The following is a 23,510-nucleotide window of genomic DNA, read 5'->3' on the forward strand; positions in this document are numbered from 1 at the left end:
ACACCTTGGGTTTTTGTCAGTGACACACCCAGAAGACTTGTTGCCATAGAAAAAAAAAACAAATACAGTTTGGATGCCATTTTGTTGGGTTCCCAGAAGGCATACTGATAAACACTATGGAGTTGGAAAACACAGTACAGCACCAGCCTAGCTTAAAACAGGTTTAATTTTGAGACTCAAGACTTAAAAGTGTGAAACTTTTTCACTTCTCCAGTCCAGCAATTTTTTTCTGCAACCAGGTAAAGCCATCAACTGTAATACGCATGTGTACAACTTTTGCATGATTGACATAATATATCAGTGGGTTCGGAAGTAGTGGGTTTGGAAAACGTGATTTTTTTCCCTATAAATTGTTTAATCAAGTTCTAAAAATGTTGCCTCTTTTTTCTGATTTACAGGAATTTTTTTGTTTTTTGTTTTAAAGGGAAGTCCAAGAACCATTCCTTTAACAACTGTCGCATGCGCATTGTGGTCAGTGACTGAACTTGGTTGTAGAGAAAAAAATTGCCTCCAGTCCCTCGATACATCATCATATTATGTACATGTAAAGTCACCATATTTATCAAGAAGAGCAAAGTGCGATCATTTTTGGTCAGTGGCGCACCCAGCGGGGGGGGGGGGGGGGGGGGGGGAGGGGATTGGAGCCCGCCCACCCACCCCCCCCCCCCAAGAGGTTGTCTTTTTTTTTTTTCTTTCTTTTTTTCTTTTTTTTTTCAGTCCCACGATTTGACCTTGGTGAGATGTATGTGGCCTTTTTTCGAGTAGTATAATAGGGGTGTAAGTGGCACCACCAAAGTCAAAATAGTCCCCCCCCCAAAAAAAAAAAAAAAAAAACCACCTATTTTTTATGTGGCCAAAACTTTTGGGCAAAATGTTTTGAAAAAAAAAATTACTTCTAAAAATTTGAGCCCCCCCCCCCCCCAACCAAATCCTGGGTGCGCCACTGTTTTTTGTGTAGAATTTGAACTGTTCTTGAACACACTGAAGAAAATCAATACCCACTTTTCAGGGAAGTGTCCGTAATTTTGTCCTAAAAGATTCTGCCCCACAGTTATGAGCTGGATTTTCTACAGGTTTCAAAATAAAGTACACTAAGTAACAGGCTTTTCTCTGGTCAAGCCTAATAATGTGATAACGCCACTAAAAAGCAATAGCGCCCTCTGCTGACAGAAAGTTGTAAGAAGCATTTTTCACGAGAGGAATTTTAGGGATTTGTTAATCGCCAGAATAGTACATGCATATTTTTCTCAAAAACAAATGATAGAAACTGATTAGAAGTGTGGCTTTTCAGGTCAATATTGGCAACTGAATAAACATGCTTTTTCCTGCCACTTTTCGACATCTACCAATGGAGGGTTTGATGCAAATAGGACATGGTATTATTAAATGCAGTACAGTTTGAAAACTTCTGCATGAGAAATCGACTATTGCATTCAGTTCTTGTTCAACAGGGACAAAATGAGTTGTGGAAAAAAATATCTGAGGCTCACTAGAGAACAATATGTATTATCTGACATGTTCTGGTGACCATTTCTATGTTTCAAAAGGAGGCATTTTCAAAGCCCTTTCGTGAAAACGATTTCTAACACACTTCTTATCATGGATGGATTTGAAAGAGACACATGCTTTGATGGGAGGGGGAATCTTTAACTTAAGAAAATGAGTGACAAGATTATAAGTAGTGCAAGTATTTCCAGGATGTGTACGATACTGAAAGGGTTAAGCAATGAACAAGATGTTTGCTACAATTGACAAGAAAGCCGTCTGCTACTCAGCTGATAGAATAAGCATGTTGAGTTTCTTAATTTTCCACTGACAAAGCGGAGTCCCTGTGACATTTCCTCAATAGAGGGAGCCCTTTACACAAAAAGGCAAACTGCCTTCAATTACAAAACAAAGTTGTAGAGTTTCAAATAACAACACGTAGACTGTAAAAATTAAATAGTATGATAAAATATAGCCATCATTGTTTGCGATCATAAATAATAAATAATTTATGAAGGAATATTAATACATGAGTCACTGACTCCAGAAAAAAAGAATTTCTGACACTTTCTAGCAAAGATAACTACATGATTATTGCTAGTCATTTACACAAAGTTTTTGTGAGCGTTGCCTCAAATTCCAGTTTATTTCCTTATTGATGATTTCACAGCGACTGTTCCTTTTTTACCAAGGAATCTCCGCGATTCGCTTTATTCTCCTAAGCTGTAATATTAGCCAATCAGGTTTCTGGTATGAATCATGAAATGAAGTCGCCCAATCAGAATCGAGTTTCTAAATACAAACTTTATAACAACCCTTTGTCACAGTCTCGAATTCAGTTTTAGTAGTTTTCGGCAAAGCAAAGGCACGAACATAGTTTAGCAAACTCAACAAGCATATATAAGGCTAAAATGCCCTTTGTAATATCTTGGCTCAACCGTTCGGTAAACTGACATCTGATTGGTCAAAAACCAATCACGTGACCCAGCAGAAATACTCCAGCGTTTTGTGAAATCACCAATAAGTGTCTCGTTAGTGCCGCCCAGTTCATACTGACTCCAGAAACAAAGCCACATTTGTCGATGACACTTAATAAAAAAATTGAGACAGTCGAAGCCAAGGTGCATCGTGGGAAATATTTCACACCGGTATCCATTGCGCGTTGGTTCCCTGTGCTCTCATTTGACAGACGGCAGCATGCCTCCGTTTGGGCCGTTTGACGCAACCCAAGCTGTGAATACATCTCTGCAAAAGCCACAAAGAAAACAAAAATCACAATAAACAACTGCTTATTACACAATTTTTGACCGGTAAGCTGGTAGGACACACACAGATACAAAAACAGGCTGACATTTGAGATATAACAGGCTATAACGGGGTGTAACGGATAACTGCTCGTGGAGGGCAAGTTGACGACATTGGAGAATTACCCTCATAATGGCAGCCTCTGATTGCGTTGAGTCTAAGGTTACATCGGCGGCAGGATTTTTGTCACAATGAGTTGAAAGGATTCCGATAGGGGAAATTCGTGGTTTGAGAAGCGTGTGGGAAATAGGTTGGATCAATTGGATTTTATAAATTGGATTGCGGAATCTATTTGCCAGTGTGAGTCAAAGAACATCTACTGACAAAGGAATTTTTTTAACTGGCGACCATTTCAATTTTGCGTCACAATTTTGTAATACAGTCACAATTAAGTCAACCAAAACTGGGTTTGAAATAGAAACCAATTTCACAATGTCAATTTACAAAGTGGTCAAAATGTTTTTCATAAGTTTTACAATTCCAACGTTTTGAGCATGACTTTTTTAGCAGAAAAAAAGACAAAAGTTCTTTTACAATAATTTCCCCAATGGTACAGTAAAAAAGGAAACAATAAATCGTAGGATGCTAGATAGTAATTAACCAGATTTTTTTTTAAACGCCCCATAAAACAACACTTGAAACACAGTGGAAAAGACAAGTAACATTACCAAGTTTTGTTAGAGTGATACGCCATCTTTTGGGTCGGGTCAGCGCTCAGTTTGACCTTTGACCCACGCATATGGGGGAAGACCCTCCCCATCTGTATACCTCGACCCCGGCAATGCGTAAGGTGTCCACTCGTGTCTATATTTCTGTATTCTGTGCACAACAAAACATGGGAAATATAGACACTCCGTAAGGCCGGCAAACAAAAAAGTTCCAGTTTTCTGGTCTGCAAATACATCGCAATCAGACCATCACACGACAATTTCGTAATTTTTCTACGACGAAAACACCTCTGACAATTCAGCCAACTTCAAAATGCAAGTAACTTTTGGCTTTGTCGTAGAACATAGACAGGATTATTCTTTTTGAAAATGTTTAAGAAAATAACGACTAGTCTACCACAAGAACACACAAAAAACAAAAATCTATCACAATATCACAAATTCTGCAAAGACCAGAATTCTGGAACTTTTCTGTCAGCTCAGGAGTCGGACCAACCCCACCCCCCATCTAAATCCCCATGCCCCGCCCCTACCACTAACACACTGAACTCATGCATGGCATAACTCTTACCTGCAGTGGTCCACGACGCATTCATTGCTGCAGTACTCGTTGTCCCAATCTGGGCTTTCTATACTGGGCTTGTTGCAACCGTTGCGGGTGCAGATCTGGTGATTGTGGGGCGGCATTCCGTCCATGCCCATCTACAGAAGGGAGGGGGAAAGTGAGTTACAGAACAACTTCTCGTAGAGAACTACACGAGTGCTATGCAGTGGCAGCTATTTTGCTTCTATAAGATTTGAGGCTTTGCATGCTGGAGCATCGGTATCGTTTCGGTTTGCGGTAACACCTTGTGGTAATAACTACTGCTTAGAAGCTATTTAGTTCTGAAAAGAACTTGTCCTGCTTATTATTAACTTTCGCTAAGTAGTTTTTGTTTTGATAAGAACAGTCCTGCTTTAAGTTCTAAAAGAACTTGTCTTTCGTCTCAACGTTTCGACTAGCCTGCTCTAGTCATCGTCAGGAGACATTTTGCTTTTCTTACACACAACTCTTTTGTAAGTTCCTTGACTTCAGCTTTCAGAATTTACACATAACCCCAGTTCAATCAGATGTTTCAGCCATTATCGACACACAGGCTCCAGCTGTGGTTTGTCTAGATCCAACTGAAGCTTCATACATGAAGCAACAGAAGAGACAAAGACATAGCCACAGCTTTTACAATCCAAAGCCTGACATTGTGAAATGGGTACTCAAACTGGAACCATGGTTTGGAAAATGGCCAGGCTCGACAATAAAGGTTGCCCTTTTTTTAATTCAAAGCCTGGTGCTTGAAACCATTACAATGTAGTCTGACTCGTTAACTTTAGGAACCAGACCAAAATTACGTTCAAGATAAAGGGCCATTGTGATATTACCGAACATTTTGGTTTAATAATCCACAGATGTGTCGTCAAGTAGAAAAAGTTTGTATGACTGAGCCAATAGAGGGCGCTATTGCACTCACCATTGGGTGCGTCTTGATGACCCGCTGTGCTGACGGCATCTGGTTCAAGCCAGGCTGCATCATGGGCTTAGCTGCGGATGCCATGGTTACTGTAATAGGCACGCCGGTTACTATGGGCTTGGGCGCGATGATGCGCGGTGCGATGTGTGTGTGGCCGGCTGGGGTAGGGGGCGCCACGGTGCTGACCGGCGCTGCTGTCGTTTTCTTCTGTTTGCTGGGTGATTGCTCTTCGATCTGTGTCGTGTCAATTGCAGCCTAGATTGAAAGGAACCCAAAAAAAGGAATATTGCAAAACACTAAGAGGTAGCTGAAAGAGTAAATTCTTTGAAAAGAGGAGTTTCAAAGTCATCCTGATAGTCTCTGTGGGGTGCTGTGGTCCAATGGTTACGGTGTTCGACTCGTGTGCCGTGGGACACGGGTTCGAACCCTGACGGGGAACATGGTGCTTGTGCTCTTGGGCAAGGCACTTTACTGCGATTGCCTCTCACCACCCAGGAGTATATATGTTTATCTGTGAAGGTAGAGACCAATTTGCGCTGATTTAAAGCTGCTGCAGAAAAAAATAGTCTCATTCCTGATGAACTGGGATAATAATTGTGATGCGTATCAGATCATATTCGTGTGGAATTTGCGCAATATAAACGTATAAATTATTATTACTATCTCTTATCAGATAAACTCTCATCATTTTTGTAATAATTACCTTTGAAACTAAACTTGCTCTGTACGCTGCCAGCTTTTTCAGGTATTCTTTCTTGGCAGTTTCTGTTCGTTGTTTGTAAGCCTGCAAATAAAAGACAAGAAAACGTATCAGTCTGAATAAAACACACAAAGACAACAACGTAAAGTACAGCTTCAACAGTGTCACACCACTACATTCTTTAGCAGACCAGGACCATTTTTCAAACCGTGGTGTCATCTCGGGGGTTGGCTCCATCTATGGCCCAAGAACTGTTTATGAGCCTTTATTGTTTTAGAATCAAAGGCAAAAATCCAGAGATTGGCTATATATTATGTTTTGCTGTTCCTCTTACAGACAAAAAGAGCCCCAGCAAAATTTCAAAAATCTGGGTCTAGAATCATGACGCTAGAAGCCGAAGCCACAGACAACCCTAGGTTTGGAAAATGGCCTAGGAGTCACTACATCTCAGCCAAACTGACCTGTTTTTGTTCGGTGCCGAGACTGTCCCACATTGACGCTACGATCTTGGAGACCTCCCCAAAGCTAGCGTTGGGATTCTGACCCTTGATAGCGGCCTGGGTGTCCCTGAAGAACAGCGCGTAGGCCGAGACGGGCTTCTGGGGCTCGTTAGGATCCTTCTTGCGTTTTCTCTTGGGGGGCTTCTTCTTCGTTTCTTTGATTTCAGGCCTCTTGGCTGCAAACTGTTACAAAATAAAAGAAGTGGAAAAGAACGTAGATGGGATTTTCAATGAATAAATTGCAATTTAAAGAATATTAAACAAGACTGGTTGAGCTTAGTTGAGCTTGACCAGGAAGTCAGTCAGTCAGTAAATACTCGTAATATTCAGGAAAGTAAAGTGCTCTTCATGTCCCGGAATAAAAGATTTAAAGGTGTCTTAGCATTGAAAAAATTATCAATTTTTTTCCCTCTCTTGAAGCCATGAACAGATTGATAGAGACTACTAACTTACCATCTGAAATTCTATTATCGACAAAATAATTGGGAAAAAAATTTACTGAGAAAGAACAAGATAAAGTGGTGGACTACAGTTGACCACAGTTTCACCAACTTCACTTAATTGCAAGCTAGTCAAAGACGGTCCGACTAATCAAGTCAAATATTTTGCAGAAGGGCCCAAGGCATAGTTGCATTGCTGGTTCTACTAGTGGTTGGACAGTAGCTTGTGAGAAAACGTGCTCAGCAATGAATTTTAGGTGACAGGTATGATTTTTAGAAATTGTATCGTGTCCACTCGAATTGTGAAATATAAAATTTTAAAAGTGTGACTTTTTTTTTAAACATTTATTAATTTGTTTTTCATTTTAACGCACCTGTGCCAATGGCGTGTTATCATCACTATCCTCGCTGCTTTCCTGGTGTGGTGATCTCGTATTCCCCGGACCCAGATTTTTACCTAACGTTGGATGCCTTCCCATCATGCCTTGCCCCGGTTGCAGACCGCCGTGCATGCCGAGCTGAGAGCTGATCGCTGACTGGTTGATTGTGGACAGCTGACCCATGTGCTGGTTGGAATGTGAGTCCATAGAGAACAAGTCCATGCCGTGTGACATGTGCGGCATGTGATACGAGGGGCTGTAGATCTGGGTGGTCGTCGGACCCGAATGGCTGAATGAAGACACTTGGGACGGCTGCATCATAGCGCTCATGGTACCCAGGCTACCGGTAGACTCCGTGATCGGGGGAATGTCGAGATTATGAGGCGGGAACTGCGGATTGACCAACATGGACGTGGTGGCCGGATTGGGTAGACTCTCGGTCATGTGACTCAACGGTTCCGTAAAGGCCACGTTGGACATGGTGTTGGGGAAGTGATTTGCGGGGTCGGTCATGGTGTGACCGTGGGTAGGGGAAGGCAGCGTCAGGGCTTGTGTCAGGGACTGTGACATCGACGGCGAGCACGACATAGGGGGATTGGAGTGATTGACGGGTGATGTCAGCATCTGTTGGTGCTGCATGGGGGGCGGGGTCTGATTACTCATGGAGGAGGGGCTTGACATGACCCGACGGTCGTGCATGGAGTCCGTGTGGTATTGGGGCATCCCCTGGCTGCCTACTTGCTCGCTGACGGGCTGGGCTGTGAAGGCGTGGTCTGTCATGGTTGTGATGTTGCTCTCCCCCATTCCCTGGGATATGGGTGGAATATCAAACTCATCATCCCCAAAACTAGGAGTGTGAAACGTCTACGGAAACAATAAAAAAACAGAGATCATGCTTATAAGAAATAATTCTATGAACCTTAATATTTTCAAAACTTGATGTCAGCAGCGAGGTATATTTCTGAGTTATCTCTACATGTACCACAGAAAAGTCCCCTTTTACCCCGTCCCCTCAAGATGGCTGACACAATGAAGTCGGAAAAAATGTAAACATAGTTTATTGGATTCAGTACATCCTAACGTTTTCAAAAATGTATAGTTTTGCTGATCCCTCCCCCAAAAAACCAATGAAAATACATTATGAACCTGACTAAAACCAACTCGAGTCAAAACTCAGTTCAAAATCTCAGAATTTCTATATAATGCAAAACACTAGTATTCTGTGTGCTCTTTCATAATACCTCATTGTTTGGTTGTTTTCCGAGGAAGTCACAACTTTAAAATTGAAATCAGTACGACTAAAGCCAGAACGTTACATTTTGCAGAACCTTTGAGATATATGCATTTGGTTAAAAAACAGTCTTAAATCAAATTAAGAAAAAAGCATTTTTCGTTAAGGACTTAGAAATCTTTGACCTGTTCCACAGAAACTCATCAGATTTTCAAGGTATAAAAAGTTCTGAATTTTCCTGAAGGTGAACATTCACCTTTTTCAGATTTTGTTTCTTCAAATCAGAAGATAAAGGAACTTACTTGTGAAGACATATTGGTGCCGGCCACAAAGTTGTTGTTATGGGGGACACCGGAAGGACTGCTGAAGTTAAATCCGTTGACAAAACTGACTGCTGGTCCTTGGCCCTGTAGAAAACAATCAAATGAAAAAGGGAGAAAACTATGAGACAATTTATCAATGAAAAGAAACATCTTCAGCATTGCTGTAAACAGAGTCGTTATCAAAGCTTCCAATAACAGGACAGCTTTTGAACTGTGTGAAGAAAGACATGGACCTGTACACAAAAATAGGCAGGCCACGGTACAATTTTGGACACAAGTGAAGGAAAATGGTACATCCACTCCTACCGGTACAAAAATTGAAATAAAAGTCCTGATCAAAGCAAAGTTTGAATCTAGCACAAGGCACGCATGATGTCAAATTCAGCGTCACAAGATGTGATGATAATCAAGTCTGCTGCCCTCTGTTGTGCAGAAGTGGAAAATTGTGATCAAGGGTTTTCTCATTTTGGTTTGTTTAAAAAATGATTTCAGGAAATGTGCAACATGGTGTCATAGAAATCGTAAATGCGGTACAGAATGTAACAAAATCCACACACATTGGAAGCTGCATTGTCCAATGTTCATTTTCCCCTGCCAAAATGTCCATCGATTATAAATCAATACACTTATCAAAGCTTTTGACAAAATTTAATAATATCACGTATCGTACCAAACATCTGCACAGAATACATAAAACAAAAGTAACAAGTCACGCTACAGGACAAAAACAACGAATCAGTCACTTTAGTTGTAATTACTTTTTTATCTACAAAGGAAACTACTAAGGATAATTTCACCGTGTTTGCCTGCACTTTGATATGAGATGAGTTAATCAGTGATAGTGAATCATCAACAACGTTTGCTCAATTATCATTGCATCAGAAAACAGAGTACTTTCGATACAATTTTTTTTTTTTTAATCAACCGGAATATTACACAATTTTTTAACATTTGAGATTAATTAACCCATTAGCACTTGTAGCGCATTGTATTACATTGTGTTTACTCACTAAAGAATCAATCAAACCATAGAATGCTCGGGCAGTTCTGGGCGATACAGTGAGTAATATGGCGGGCAGTTTTGGGCACTACAGTGACTAAAGGTAAAAACACACACATCTAAATTTTAAGCTGATCTGCTTCATACTGTAAAAATATTACCAGGTAGATAAAAAGTTCAAGTCACAAATTGATACTTGAGATACATGTAAAAAGAAATTGCACAAACGATATTTGTTTGGTGTCCAATTCATTTTAATTGATCGCCACTGTCATCAGCCTATTATGTTCACGTATACATGCGCACTTAAGAGAAATAATACTCTTTGAGAAAAGTATTTTTCCAGAGTGCGCAATAACAAACGATCTTCCATCATGGTTCGCCCTGACAAGCTCCAAGATCGCTAGTCCCAACTCTTGAGTTAAAAAAAAAAAAAAACCACGGCTTGACAACCCTGTTTGCTGTCGACGATGGACGAGAACGATCCATCTTTGTCGCGAGGGAGAAACATTGAGCGAGATGAACCGGTCTTTGCACTTTGCTAGTCCAACTTGCTTAGTTTCTCAATCTTTTGAGGTTCATGCATTCGCGCGTGGGCTGCTTGCACTGTGGATTAGTCCTATTAGGGCAATCTTGTTTCAAATTGAAGACACGAGTGGGGCAGTCTTGGTTTTTTTTCTTGTTTTAATGTTGTTGTAAAGAGGATCTTAACGAGTGGTTTGTAGTGAGGGAATTTGCTTGTTAAACAAAAGCGTCATCGCTGAAATTGTCTCTGGCACTTTGCATCTTCACTAACGTTAATCTTCATCGATTTTAAAGTACCTTGTGGGAGATTTTTTGTTTAGGCTTTAGTTCCTTGAAAAGTGTGCATTTTCGGTGTTTGATTTTTCAATACTTGTCCTGTTTCTCCTTGCAAAGATTCTTGATCTTGAAACCAACGAAACAATCCGACAGAAATGCTTACACGAAAAGGAAAAGAAAAAACACCCCAAAACAACATAATCTCTGCCACGAAAACCTAAAATTGGTCATGATCATCAATTCAAAACACGTCAGGATTCAATCGAGTTGTATTTGGATAAGGGCTTTCAGGCACTGAGTCACAACCATAACAAAATATCAATTTTCAATAAAATGTTTTACAAAGGGAAAAAATTATGAGCTGCAAAGATATCATTTTTGTGTACATCTCGTACTGAAATTACACACTCCGATAACAACATGCAATATCACACGAGTGCATGAAACTTTAATGCTCGTACATTTAGAAATTGTCAGGATGGGTAAGAAAATAGTGAATGAATGAATACATATACCGGTATGGTCCTGTAATACAAGTATGATTTTGTGTTGAAAATATTAATCATTCATATGACTAACAGTCTGTCTAACTGATATGGATGTAGCGGCGCGTTAGCGGGGGACCGCTTTCCACACGTTGGAGCCGGCCGTCGGACCCGGCCCCCAGAATGGATCAGGTGGCGCGTTTGGCAAGGTAATTAATATCGCTGGGAGGACTCAGAAATTACACAGGTGAACGGAGATGATTGGATTGGGGGAGGGGAAAGGGGGGGGGTGGGGAAAGGGGGGAGGGGAGAGGGAGGGGGGTCTCCTGTTAGATTGCACTGTGTTAAAGCAAAATACATTTAGTATATTGTCGGGGTGGGAGGGGGGGGGTGTTGGAATCTATTCCAAGATGACAATGTGATAAGCACAGTATATGGGTATCTTGTCGGGGGGGGGGGGGGGAGGGAAATGGGGAAATTGGGGGGGGGGGACACAGGGAAATTGGAGGGGGGGGATCAAGGAGGGAGGGGGGTGAGAAAAGTGGTTGTGGTTTACATGTATACTAAAGTAATCCTTGGTACTATCTTCGATGTTTAATAGAGGGAGCACAAATTAAAAATTATGGCCGACAGGTTTGCAATTAGTAACATACAGGGGAGAGTGCATTGAGGAGTTTTTACTTTAATATTCAGACATGGCAGATTTTCTAAACTACAGTACTACTAGTGATAAAGGATGCTTGAACATCAATACTGCATTGCAAGCATTTCAGGTTGTAGGTTTCTTTTGGTGAAAATCGAACCATTCCAAACGAACAAATAGATTTTTTTTTATTTCTCTCTGCATACATGTACAGTAACTGCATTTGTAATTAGTACATTTGTATATAATGTATACAAACAAGGTCCTTAAAACAGATTACTGCATATATTTATTTTTCGGTTTCTGCATGTTTAATTATGTACATCCCAACTGAATGGTGCATGTTTAGAATGCGACCAATTTCAGAATAAATGGGTCAAATTCCCCCCGATGATTCATTAACAAATATCGAACCATTCCCAAAACAGAACTATTCCTCCACAGAGGGGGGAAACAAATTCCAAAAAAAAAAAAAAAAAGGAAAAAAATCCAAACATGAGAGAAGGGTCTACCCAGAGATAACAAGCAATATTAAACGGAAGGAAAACTGATTAAATTTCACACCTGTGTTTGCATTGGGACAATTTGGCCTGGGCTGCCACAAAATCAATATGTTGTGATGTGTCATTGGTGATTAAGATAGCACAAGTCCTTAGCCCAATAGGACGCCTCCCCAAACCCCCCCCCCCCCCCCTTACAATTTTCTCCTCGATTCAACAGAACGCTGACATGTTTCCATCAGAGAACACAATGGTTGCACCTGCCTAACCAAGGGAAAATAATTAACTTACTTTATTTTCGCTCTCGCGACACATCGTGTCTTACACACACACACAAAAACAGGAGAAAAACAAACGCCGCGCAGGGTCAACTCGGAATTAGGAAGAATTATTGGACGGAATTCAAATAGAAGCCCATTATTTGTCTACTCTACTCTCCAGTCCGCAAATAAGTTGATGGGACATCCAATAACACACACAATTACGCACGCAAGACGTAAGGACATTCTCCGAACCATTTTTTTTCTTTCTTGGAATGTTCACAGCAGAGATCTTGAATTTGCAAACCTTTGCCTTCGACTCAAGAATGAAAGGCCATTTTTAACTAACATTAACAACCCTCCTTTTGTTTGATCAGTCACAGGCTGTCAATCCTGTTCCCCTGCCATGCCTTTTACACAGGCTAGTCACCAACAGTCGGATCATATTTCTTGTAGGCACTGTGACAGTCAAATTCCATCAACAGACAAAAGCAGGTGACTGGTAGGCACAGCTGGCTTATCAATCTCCTACAGTCAAAGCATACGGTAGCTGTATCAGTTTTCATAACAATCACAGCCAGTCAATCCTGCTTTATGAAGGCAGGGAGCACTCAACTGTTAAAAACAGCCACATGATATGTTTTAGATCAATTCTGTTTTAACCTTTTTACTGGTAAAATTTCCATAAAAGATGAAAGGATGAATTTGTTCAATCATGTCGTAAATTATCCCAAATTTCATAAGGTCCTCTCAAGGCACCCTACTTAAAACTAGATCCAACGAAAGCAATGTAGAAGCCTGCTGAATCTCACAGAATCCAACAGCGAGCACTAAAGATCTTTTGTTCTTGTTCTGATCAACAAAATTCACAGAATAGCTCGCCCATTCGAAAGCGCTGGATTAAGCATGTTTCAGAATATACAACAATATGTACATTATAACATCTGCTGAGTACTCGAATGTAATTATTTGCAGAAAATTGTTGTATTAGTAAGGCCTACCACAGGAAAATATAATTACAGATATATGTCATTGACATTTCACAAATCCCCCATATTCCCACTTCAATTTGTGGGGATCTATCCATGTTTATTTTTCACACCTTAGAAAAACAACATGATTGACACTGTACATGCAATCTGTTTTTCTAAGCGATGCGTTATTGATCTGCAAAACTAACATGAAATGCTGGGTCCCCTATCGACCTGTTCAACGTTTCTGTCCGCACATTTATGTGTGGGGAATGTATGAATTATTGGAGGCCGTTCAAAAGACAAACGACAAATATCCAATAACGGGGGAAATTGCAATAAATGTTGGCGACAGAATGCAAATGCAAAAATAGGAATGAATGACATGTAGTTGGTTTAAAAATCTGTCCAACAATGTGTCAGTTTGGCGTATTGATTTGTTAAATGAACAAAATTGAAGCACATGAAAAGGTATAATATTTTTTCTGTTTTTTTTTTTTTTTAATTTTCATTAACTTCCTATATTTGACAAAATTACATTATTCCACAAATAGAACATGTGGTAATTTGTTCTAGATTTTAAAATTTTGACCTACATGAACTGGAAAATTTGTTGCCCCTGTTTAATCATTTGAACCCCCAAAAAAATTGGCACAAATTACAAGTAACCTAATTTTACTACCAAACATCCTCGGCCAAAAATTAAATCTTGTTTTTGAACTACATGTACATGAAGCTGATGAAGGCATTTTAAAATGATAAAAATGTTTAAAAAAAACGACTGGGATGTCAAGCTCCGATAATTGACTGAAGATGTCATTCACCAGCTAACCCCCCCCCCTCCATCTCCACCATGTTTCCCCGAAGCCCATGCACCCAAATTGCAATCAGCAATTTAATTGGCTTCCTTTGTTCTGACCACCTGTTTCCTAATTTCGGACCCACAAAAAAAAAAATCTGAGTCCACACACTGGTTAATAACAAAAGAACTTTGGCCAATGACAATGATTCTTTTGGGATGTATACAAGAAAACGACATGAATGGCTGGTAATTCAGCTGCACCTGCTAAAAATAAAGTCGGAGTGAAATATTACGACCATTTTTGGGGGAGGGGGTGGGTAGATTGGGGAAGGGGAAATGTAATACAGTGAAGAGTGGCAAGGCATGACAAAATGTTGATCAGCTTGCAACAAAAAATTCAAGGAAACCAATTTTGAAGCCTTGTTTTTGATATAAGTGAAGAATTGAAGAATTTTGAAGAATTTTGGAGTATTACACAATAGAAAAATGAGACTCTTCTTTCAGATTTACAAGAAAAGAATTCCATTTTATTTTGGCAGGATGACCCATTCAAACACAGCTGAATAAGCCATTTGCGAATTAAATTGGGAGTAAAATCTGGTACCCTGGCTTGCTCGAATGCTTGGCACATTTTAACTTTGAATTCTCCAGACCGAAGAGACTGTTGCTATATCACGTGTTCGGGGCAAGCCTTACGCTAGCAACCTCCAGCTCTGGAATGGTCTGGTGTCTTTGTATCATTCTCACCCACTGTGAACAATGTATTGATGCTGAGCGTCTCTTACGTAACTTTGCAAGAGCTTGCATTGTATCATGTGATATACCGGCAGCAACAATGTCTTTGGTCTGGAGAATTCAAAGTTAAAACGTGCCAAGCATTAAGGGCAATTCAGTGTATCAGATGTTATTCAAATTTAACTCACAAAGGGTATAAGTTATTCGCAGATGGCTGGAGATAATTATCAATGAAGCAATCAATAAATGAAAACAATTTGTCTGATATTTATTCCTAGTTGTATTTGGACAAGCTTGAATTTAATTAAAATTGAATAATAGTCCTGACATTTATGATCTCTTAGTATTAAAAAAATGTATCAAAATGTCAATTTTGCCCAATTCTTCACCGACTTTTGTGTGGGAAAGAGAGAAATCAATAACTTTTGTCAATACTGATAAATGTTAAATGTCAGCATCACTATTGAATATTCAAATGATTAAAATCAATTTTATGAAGACAGAAAAGCTGTTACATTATTTTACATGGAAGTTTATAATGCCGGGAAAGAAAAAAATGAATATATGTTTGGTTCGGTTTTAGAGAATAACTTAGAATATGAAACTATTTGCCAATAGTATCGCATGGTCTGACCCAGCAAAGAGTGATTAAAAAGTGGTACTTTCAGCATTTACTGAACAAATTGTTTTTCGGAACCATTCGTTAAAATTTTATTGCAAATTTCATGCTTCTCTGAATAAAACATTACCTTTTATATGCCTTATTTAATTTGCACTTAGACAAAAAGAAGGGGGAAAAAAAGGCACTTGAAAAAAAATGCTTTGTCAACCAAATTAGGCTGTTGTCAACGACTACATGAACAATGCACATTGCCTGAGCCAAACCATTAAGTAAACTGCTCTCTCTCTGCGTTATTGGTTGCTATGGAAGCTAACACAAATGCAAATGATCCAGGATAAATTTTAAAAAGTGCAGCGACATAATTGGGGATGATTGACAACGTTGCAGTAAAACACACGATGTGCGGCATCATGGGCACACAAAAGAACCTTGATAATTCAGTGGAGCGTTGAGACAGTACGGTACATAGTATGTGACTATGTGGGGTTTTTCGTGCTGCCAATTATCAAAATAAATGATGTTGCGCATGATGATTTTATTCATGTATACAGCACTACTTGGTTCACATGACATTACATGTTCTGGTACATGTATGATGATGAATATTCTTAGTATTTTAAAATTTAGATTTTTTTTTTTTGATAGACGATACACATGTCTGATTGGTTGAAATTTTCTGAGAGTTAAATATGCCACATCTGTTGCAGTATAATTCTTGATAGGGATGTGACTTTGCGTTTAATTTTGTAAAACGTTTAGCACAAACTTTCGGGAAGCGTTTAAACGTAAAGCCTTTCACAGAGGCCGGTGCCTAACCATTATGCAGATAGACACGACAAAGCAACAGTGATTGACATATTAAATTGCAGGGTGTCAATGAAAAAGTACAAACTTCACTATGTGTGCCCCGAATGTAATCACGCACTGCCGTGCTTCTATGGGTTTTGTAAATAAAATAGGTTGGAAAAACTTTGTTAATAATATTTGCTATGAAAGTTGAACTCAAAAGGATGATCCCATGAACGTAGGTCCCTTTTTTTATAATTTGAGTTTCATTTCAATGTTGAGTTTTAAAATTTGTAAACAGTTGTAGAATTAGTTTGGTTAAATGTTTAAATGCATGTGAGTCACATCAGCAAAAGTAACAACCATTGACATCATTATGTGGTTTACAACCTAGGCCCAATTACACGGCTCTGCTAAGCACGGAATTCCACGCTTACAATCACCATTCTGTGCCCACAGTGCTAGCGCAAAAATTCTGCGCGATCCCCGTAAGCACAAGATCCTTAGTTACAGGGATACACATGCGCACAAACCAAAATACCTTGCTAACTTATGAAATACGCTTACAGTAAGCTCAGAATTTTCTGCTATAGTTAGCAGCGAGTCTTTACTCGCAGTGAGCGGTGACATGAAATTTGCGCCCTGTTCCTTCTCAAGGCAAACTGCTCCTCTCGGCTGATTTGTTGACTCAAAACTTTCGCGAAAAAAAAGTGGCCTCAGGTGTTTTGAGACTGATTAAGTCCACGCCACAATTGCCAAATTTAATCTTTGTATTATCAAGCACAAAAATGAACCTTCTTGCAATTTCAAATATACAGCATTGGGAAACTCTGTGCACGATGCCATACTGAGTGATGCCATGTCATGATCCAACATTTTGTGTGAAATATGATAAACTACTAGAGTCCGCATACAAAATCATGTAAAATTTGTTGTCGTTTTTTCCATTTGTATATAAACTGAATTCGCATGCTGAGGAAACCTTCAACATCAATTGAGAGTCTCTAAGAGATACAATATTTCTTTTCATTTGGAAACCCATTTGAAACAAAAGTAATTTTAGTATACTTGCATTAGTTGGCAAACAAATTCAAGGTTGACTAAATTTATGACAATTCCACTTTTTACTGTTTGACGTAGCGCAAAACATCCACAATAAACATTGGACTGGCTGTGTACAGTCAACATGATGTTTAAATGAATTTGAAGCCCTCGCTAGTCAAATGTGATTATCCACGGAACAGAATCATTTAAGGAGCTTAAACCTCATGTGCCCTGTCCCAACAAACAGGAAAAAAAACCTGAGTCCGACCAGCCACTTTTGAGTCAACGTACTTTGCTAATTCTCTCTACCGAAGGCCCCGGGGTCCGCATTTTGCCCGGCACGTACTATCAATGACTGCCTCTCGCCGAGTGCCTTAAAAAGATTACTAAATAATTGCTGCTTTGCGGAGATACTGACAACTCGCTGGAGTGTAAATGGCGCAGGCCGGGAAACCAACGTTCGGGGACGCATCCCCTCAAGAAAGTAAGACAAAACTGAGAAGAGTCAAGTATCTGTACGTTCACAATTTGTTATTGAAATGTCAACCATTTGATTATATCTTTATGCTACAAAAGACAGATTTGTGGTCCGATTCTGAAGGAAAAAAACGTACCAATATTTGTGCAAATACACTGAACATATGTGTATCATTTTTGCAATATGAAATTTTCTCCGAAAATAAAATTATCTCAGCTACTGAAATGCCATTTGATAAATGTTACATTTTATTTTATCAAAATAATACATTTGATAAAATATGTTACATTTTATTTTATCAAAATAATACATCTGAAAAAATATTTATTGTAAATGTTAAATGTATTCTTTTGAGATTGAAAAAGATTTTTTTAAAACAAAATGAACATTTATGTACAAGTGCGAAAAATAATATCATTTATTAAAAACAGTAACAAAAAAATGTGTGTTGCGAAATTGTGATTCATTCTCGTCAATTTAAAAAAGATATCAGTTTTGAAGCTGTAATTTCTAAATAACAAGACAGTAGCATTTGCAATTAATTCAAGCTAAACTGAAATGGACATTTACTGGCCAAAAAAAATCCACTTTACCTTGAAAACGCAAATTCTTAAATTAATCAGGATCAATCAACTAAACAAACACACAAACAAAAACACAACCACAAAAAAATCTCTTTACATTTAGATGTCGATACTCTTGAATCTTTCCAGCGTCAGGGAAAAGGAAAAAAAAAATCCATTAGCTTTAGAGTGGTTTGCAAATTTGAACCAGTTAGCAGAAGAGAGGATGGAGGGAGGAAAAAAAAAATGACAAAGCGGAATAAAAATTGTCTCAAACATGAGTGCATGGAGTGATTGCCTGTCGACTCATTTGCATTGCTTTCTGCCCTCAAGGTTGTCGTGTTAATTTAGAGGAAAGACTCGTTTTGCTTCCATCACAATGGTCTTCAACAATTGGCCATCACGGTCCCTGTCGTCATTCCTTGCTCGCATGAAGTGGGGGGGGGGAGCAATGGAGAATGGAAAAAAACTGTGAAATGAAAGGAAGGTAAAGGCCTTTGTTAGATCACATGCTATGCGGAGATTCGCGACATGCGTGTATTGTACGCGGAAAGAAAAGGCCATCGCGGCACAGACTGAAATTAGTCATTACATGTTGTCGCTGGCACGTTAATTTGATTTTGCCAAATTAAGTTTTGATAAGGTAGTATTTGTCATAACGCGGAGCTGGGGGCCTCGCCTTGTAATGAATATTTTAATTAAACTGAATAAATTTCCATCTGGATAATTTCCTGTTCTGGTCTTTTCTCTTTTTTCCCTTAATCAGGAATAATCGGTTTTGAGAGCCCTTGTCCATCCCATTCTCAGGAATTTCATTTGCTGCAAGCAATAAATAATTACTTATTTCATAATTTATTCAATTCTTTTTTAAAAAGTGAAACGAAAAACAGTGTTTTCAAACATTAAAAAGTACATGTACATGTAACAAAATAAAATTTTAAGAAGGAAAATTCAACAAAGCATAATCAAAGAACAAAGAGCTCATCTATATTAAAGAAACGACGTAAAATACAGAAGTAAAAAAAATACTTTTGTCTGCCAGTGCTAAAAATACCCAAACAGAAGTTTGCTGAAAAGTTTCTTAAAACATTTGACCAATCAATTTGAAACGGCTAAAAGAGATCAGACTAGAGTTATCTAGTGAAATCTCCTCTTGCAAATGGGGGGAGGGGGGAAAAAGATATTTGTTTCGGAAAAGCGGAGCTGTTCTGTCATTTAATGTAAAACCATGGCCCAGGAAGATCTCGGGCTAACCTCCATTAGTTTGATTGGAAAAAAGCAATCATTTCAGGGTACTTAAATAAATGTGAAGTGATCATTTTGAAAGCTGCGCTCATCTTCTTCTGTGTGCCCCGAATAACCTCAATAATCCGGGAATTTCAGGGAACGTTTTTTGGGGGATTGCACTTAAAACAAACGTGAACATGGTGAAGAGAGACAGATTTTTTTCCCCTCGCTTTTATGATGGAAGACAAGTTACTTGCAAACAGAAATTACCCAAAAAAAACCAGCAGTTTCAAAAAAAAAGAAATCACTTGGAAAGATTCAAATTTGAAACCAATGTATCTGTCAAAGTTAACACTTTTATAAATATTCAAAATTTCAACTGCTTTAAAACAGGATTGATTTGACTTCTGAATTTGACAAAGTTACAAAATTACAGTCAAATAAACTGTTTGGATTTTTGTACTGTTTTTTTTTTTTTTTGCAGGACAAGTAATTCACTGTACATGCTACATACCTTCTTGGGAATAAAAAAATAACAGACTTTTCTGAATTTAATTTGTATTTTCAAATGAAAGCAAAAGTGAACGCAGCAGACAGAGAAAAGATTAGTGCTGAGGATTACGCACAGTTGTCGTTTCATAACTAAACAGAATCAGGATTTCACTTGCGCGCAAAAAGCCCCAGTTTGCAGCGGCGCGTGTGTATTTACAAGATACGGTAGCTGCGCAGAGGCTGGGCATTATACATATGCTCGGGGATCGATGCGAAGATGTCACTAAGTAAATACGAGAGGGATTGTGATTCCTGTTTATTCTGGAGCTGATTCTGTGCCAAATGCACCACTCAATAATCGTCAAGAGGAAGATGACGGGGCTATCGCATTCCGCTCCACCAAAAAACACAAAACTCGCAGAGTGGCTGTTTCTTTCATTTTAGGTTTTATTGGTTTTTTTTTTTTTTTTTTTTACTCAGCTTTCTACAAAAATATATCTGAGAACGCTCCGGGGGGAAGCAGGATGCAACAAAATAATCCAGCGATCAATTAGGGTGTATGATCAATCTGGAAAAACACGCGAAATCAGGGATCTGTCAAGTGGTGCTTGGACAGCACCGGAGGGGAAGAAAAAGAGAGGGGGGGGGGGGAGATGGGGGACAAGAAAGAAAAAGATGCAAGCATTAGAAAACAAGAGTGTCGTCCCTGAAGGGAATCTGAGTCGCCGCGAAGCTCTTCGGGCATTACTCTGAGGATGATTTCAAAGCTTTCACGCAAAGATCAAGTGATGGGTAACCCACTTATCATACAGCAGCGTGAAGGGCTTTTTAGCTCCTTGCGTACGTACGTACGACCGAATGGACGAACGAACGCAACGACAAGGACCACCAGGAAAATTCCAAAAACACAAGAAAGATCTTGCCAAATGCCAAAGACACTTTGCTGTTGGACGCACTTCACGGTCCTTGCTGTATGGAAATACAGCCACCGTCGCCTGTGTTCACCCTTGTATCACCCTGTCTGTCCCCCTATCTGACTTTATGTCCCCGCGCCGTTAGTTGTAATTGACACCCAAGTAGTCCACAATGCATAATGCAGTGATTGCAAGTTGCCATCATTATGAAAACAAGCGTCGCAATCACTGGGCCCATTTCGCCTCCTCTGGAAGTCAAGAACGGGACTTCGTTTTCCCAAATTTCGTCCGTAAATACACTCTGGAGCAGCTCAAGAGTTTAAAGAACAAGATGGCAAGAGGAACAACTTGGCCCTTCACATTTACCTCGGCAAGCACCACAGCAAGAGAATGAATTCATTTCAAGAACTAACCAAGTTAAATGTGATCCAGCAGTCTATTTAAAAATCCACTTCCCATTTGAGAAAACAACTGGGAAACGTAACTTTATCTACGTGTACATGTAGATCTATACAATGGTCTTTAAACAGAAACACGTTTCATTCAGAAAACGATCACAAACTTGGCACAGCTACTTTTAGCCTGAAAAAAAATTACACCAAAAAAATATCTGCCTTTTCTAATTAAAACTGGTATACCACAGACTTATACAGTCATACACAAGTCCATGACTACACCAGGGGAAAAATCCATATTCATAGCCATGAATTATCAAGCGAACAAGGAGAACAAATTACAGATAAGGTTGTTGCCGAATTTACAATGGCTGATTAATTAGGCGTCCAATCCACCGATCCACCGATCCGTGGAAATTAGATCCCTACGCAAATAATTGATGACTGGCAAACGATTCTCTCCGCTGTCATTATCTACTCTGCTTTTCATCCATTATCAGTTCCATTTCTGCATGTCTCCGATAAAATGAATAATTTGTTTGTTGATACACGTACAAATTGATTTTCATGTCTGAATAGTAAAATTTGGTTTCAATTTTAATTAAACATTATTTTCCACATTGTTGGAACAAAAAAGGGCGGACGAAAATTATCTTCTTCAGGGAAAAACAATCATTTGATGTACCGCTGAATTTGTCACATGTGTAACAATTTGACTTTACAGAAAACAAATGAAAATTGAAAAAAGGAAATCAGAACAAATTCTTAGAATTGTATGACACATGGTTGTCATAATTACTTGTAAATTGCTACACGATTGTCAATTACTCATCGATTACTCATTACAAGACTCGAGTCCAAGTCACCAAGACATGCACCGCACATAAAAACAAACAATGGCGATTGCCAATTCCAATTGTCAACGAATCTCTTACCCTCCAATATCCCGTGGGCATTCTAGCGTGGTTTCCGATAGAGGAGCTACCACCGCGTAGGATCCAAGCATTAGACTCCTCCGTTTGGCACTTCATCCCCGACTCCGGAACAAAACCAAAAAACGGGCCACTGGTAAAAAATATTCGGCCCTTCAAAACTGGCACACCGGTCTCGACACAAACGTCCCGATGAGTCCTTGTTAATATGAAACTCCTACCTTGGTTGTCGTCAGTTGTAGAGTTTTGCAAATCTGGGATGCGGATTGACGAGTTGAAAGATTTTAGAGTGGTTCTCTGGTGGCATGCGTACGTACATGTGCCTGAGCCCCCGTGATACAGCCACAGGTTGGATATATATACGACACAATCGGGAGCTTGCCGTGTACATTAAAACCTCTTGCCACAACACCATGTGTATAACAATCAATCAGGGACTAGTAGGAGGAGAAAAGGAGACGGAGAGATACAACGACGATGCGGGACGGAGATGCTACACTGGCGCTGACCTTGGTGCGTAGCCAATGGCATCGCAGCCTACAAATTGTATGCCTCATCCCGTTGCCCGTCTCAGTTGAGTCATCATTTACACACACTTAGTCCATAACACACGTGCATATGGACATATGTAGGGCCACCTCAACCACAAATTCTGTTTACGGTGCCTCAGAGATCCCAATTTTCTCAAGAAAATTTCTTTATTGATTTTTTAATAAAATATTTTAATAAAATAAACGTAGAGGAACATCCCCCCTCCAAAAAAAGTCTATAAACAGGACAGCCACTTGAATTCTATGATTTGTTTTAAAGGGTTTTCAGAAAGGGGGAGAAAAAAATGTGCTTCGACGTTGAAGGAACTCTAAATTTTTCAAATACTTGGTTAAGATCAAGTTCACATTCTGTAAAAATATTCTGTGATTCTTTATGGGTTGTACAAATTCAATCAGACACAATAGATCAAGTAATTTATAAAATGAAAAAAAGGAGGGGAAAAATGTAGCAAATGTAGCATTTCTCAGCCCAATTTGTCAGATATGTTCAAAAGGAATTTTTCAGCTGTAGGTACAAGTTCAAGTTCTTCAATGGTTGTAAAAAGAAATAGTGAAATATAACAGATTGAGTAATTAAAACGAAAAAATGGCTCCACAGTCTTGCCAATTTTTAGCACATTAAACATGATTTTGACTGCTGCTGGCCTGACTGCCACTTCTTGGGCAGTCTTTCTCTTCACGGTTTAATGGACCCATTGTTGGCACAGGAACGTCAATTTGTGACGCAGAAATTAATCTTGCTCATATTTCATTGAATTGTCCGGGGCCTTTT

At 39.2% G+C, this 23,510-nt stretch overlaps 1 protein-coding gene across 2 annotated transcripts; it reads right to left on the reverse strand.

Moving 5' to 3' along the window:
* Positions 1 to 898: 898 nt before the first annotated feature.
* LOC119737409 (TOX high mobility group box family member 4-B-like) lies at positions 899 to 22,714 on the reverse strand. 2 transcript variants are annotated; one of them, XM_038211746.1, is made up of 9 exons: positions 22,191 to 22,714; positions 8,517 to 8,621; positions 6,978 to 7,847; positions 6,125 to 6,346; positions 5,667 to 5,747; positions 4,964 to 5,218; positions 4,030 to 4,160; positions 3,459 to 3,609; positions 899 to 2,730 (listed from the first exon to the last, which is right to left on the reverse strand). In XM_038211746.1, the coding sequence occupies exons 1-8, from the start codon at positions 22,284 to 22,286 to the stop codon at positions 3,498 to 3,500; spliced, it is 1,872 nt and encodes a 623-aa protein (XP_038067674.1). In that variant the 5' UTR covers positions 22,287 to 22,714; the 3' UTR covers positions 899 to 2,730; positions 3,459 to 3,497. The 2 variants fall into 2 exon arrangements, with proteins under 2 accessions (XP_038067674.1, XP_038067675.1); XM_038211747.1 differs by lacking the exon at positions 3,459 to 3,609 and having other exon boundaries at positions 22,191 to 22,713.
* Between the last annotated feature and the right edge of the window lie 796 nt (positions 22,715 to 23,510).

This window comes from Patiria miniata, unplaced genomic scaffold (assembly GCF_015706575.1).
Source record: "Patiria miniata isolate m_02_andy unplaced genomic scaffold, ASM1570657v1 HiC_scaffold_3, whole genome shotgun sequence".
Lineage (NCBI taxonomy): Eukaryota > Metazoa > Echinodermata > Asteroidea > Valvatida > Asterinidae > Patiria > Patiria miniata.

What these genes read in the sequence shown, in the direction of transcription:
- LOC119737409 (XM_038211746.1), bottom strand. Translation starts at nt 22,286, where the DNA reads ATGAAGTGCCAAACGGAGGAGTCTAATGCTTGGATCCTACGCGGTGGT. An exon ending in GCACCAATATGTCTTCACAA is followed by an intron (nt 7,848 to 8,516) that starts GTAAGTTCCTTT and finishes TTGTTTCCGTAG; the next exon opens with ACGTTTCACACTCCTAGTTT. An exon ending in ATAACACGCCATTGGCACAG is followed by an intron (nt 6,347 to 6,977) that starts GTGCGTTAAAAT and finishes ATTTTGTAACAG; the next exon opens with TTTGCAGCCAAGAGGCCTGA.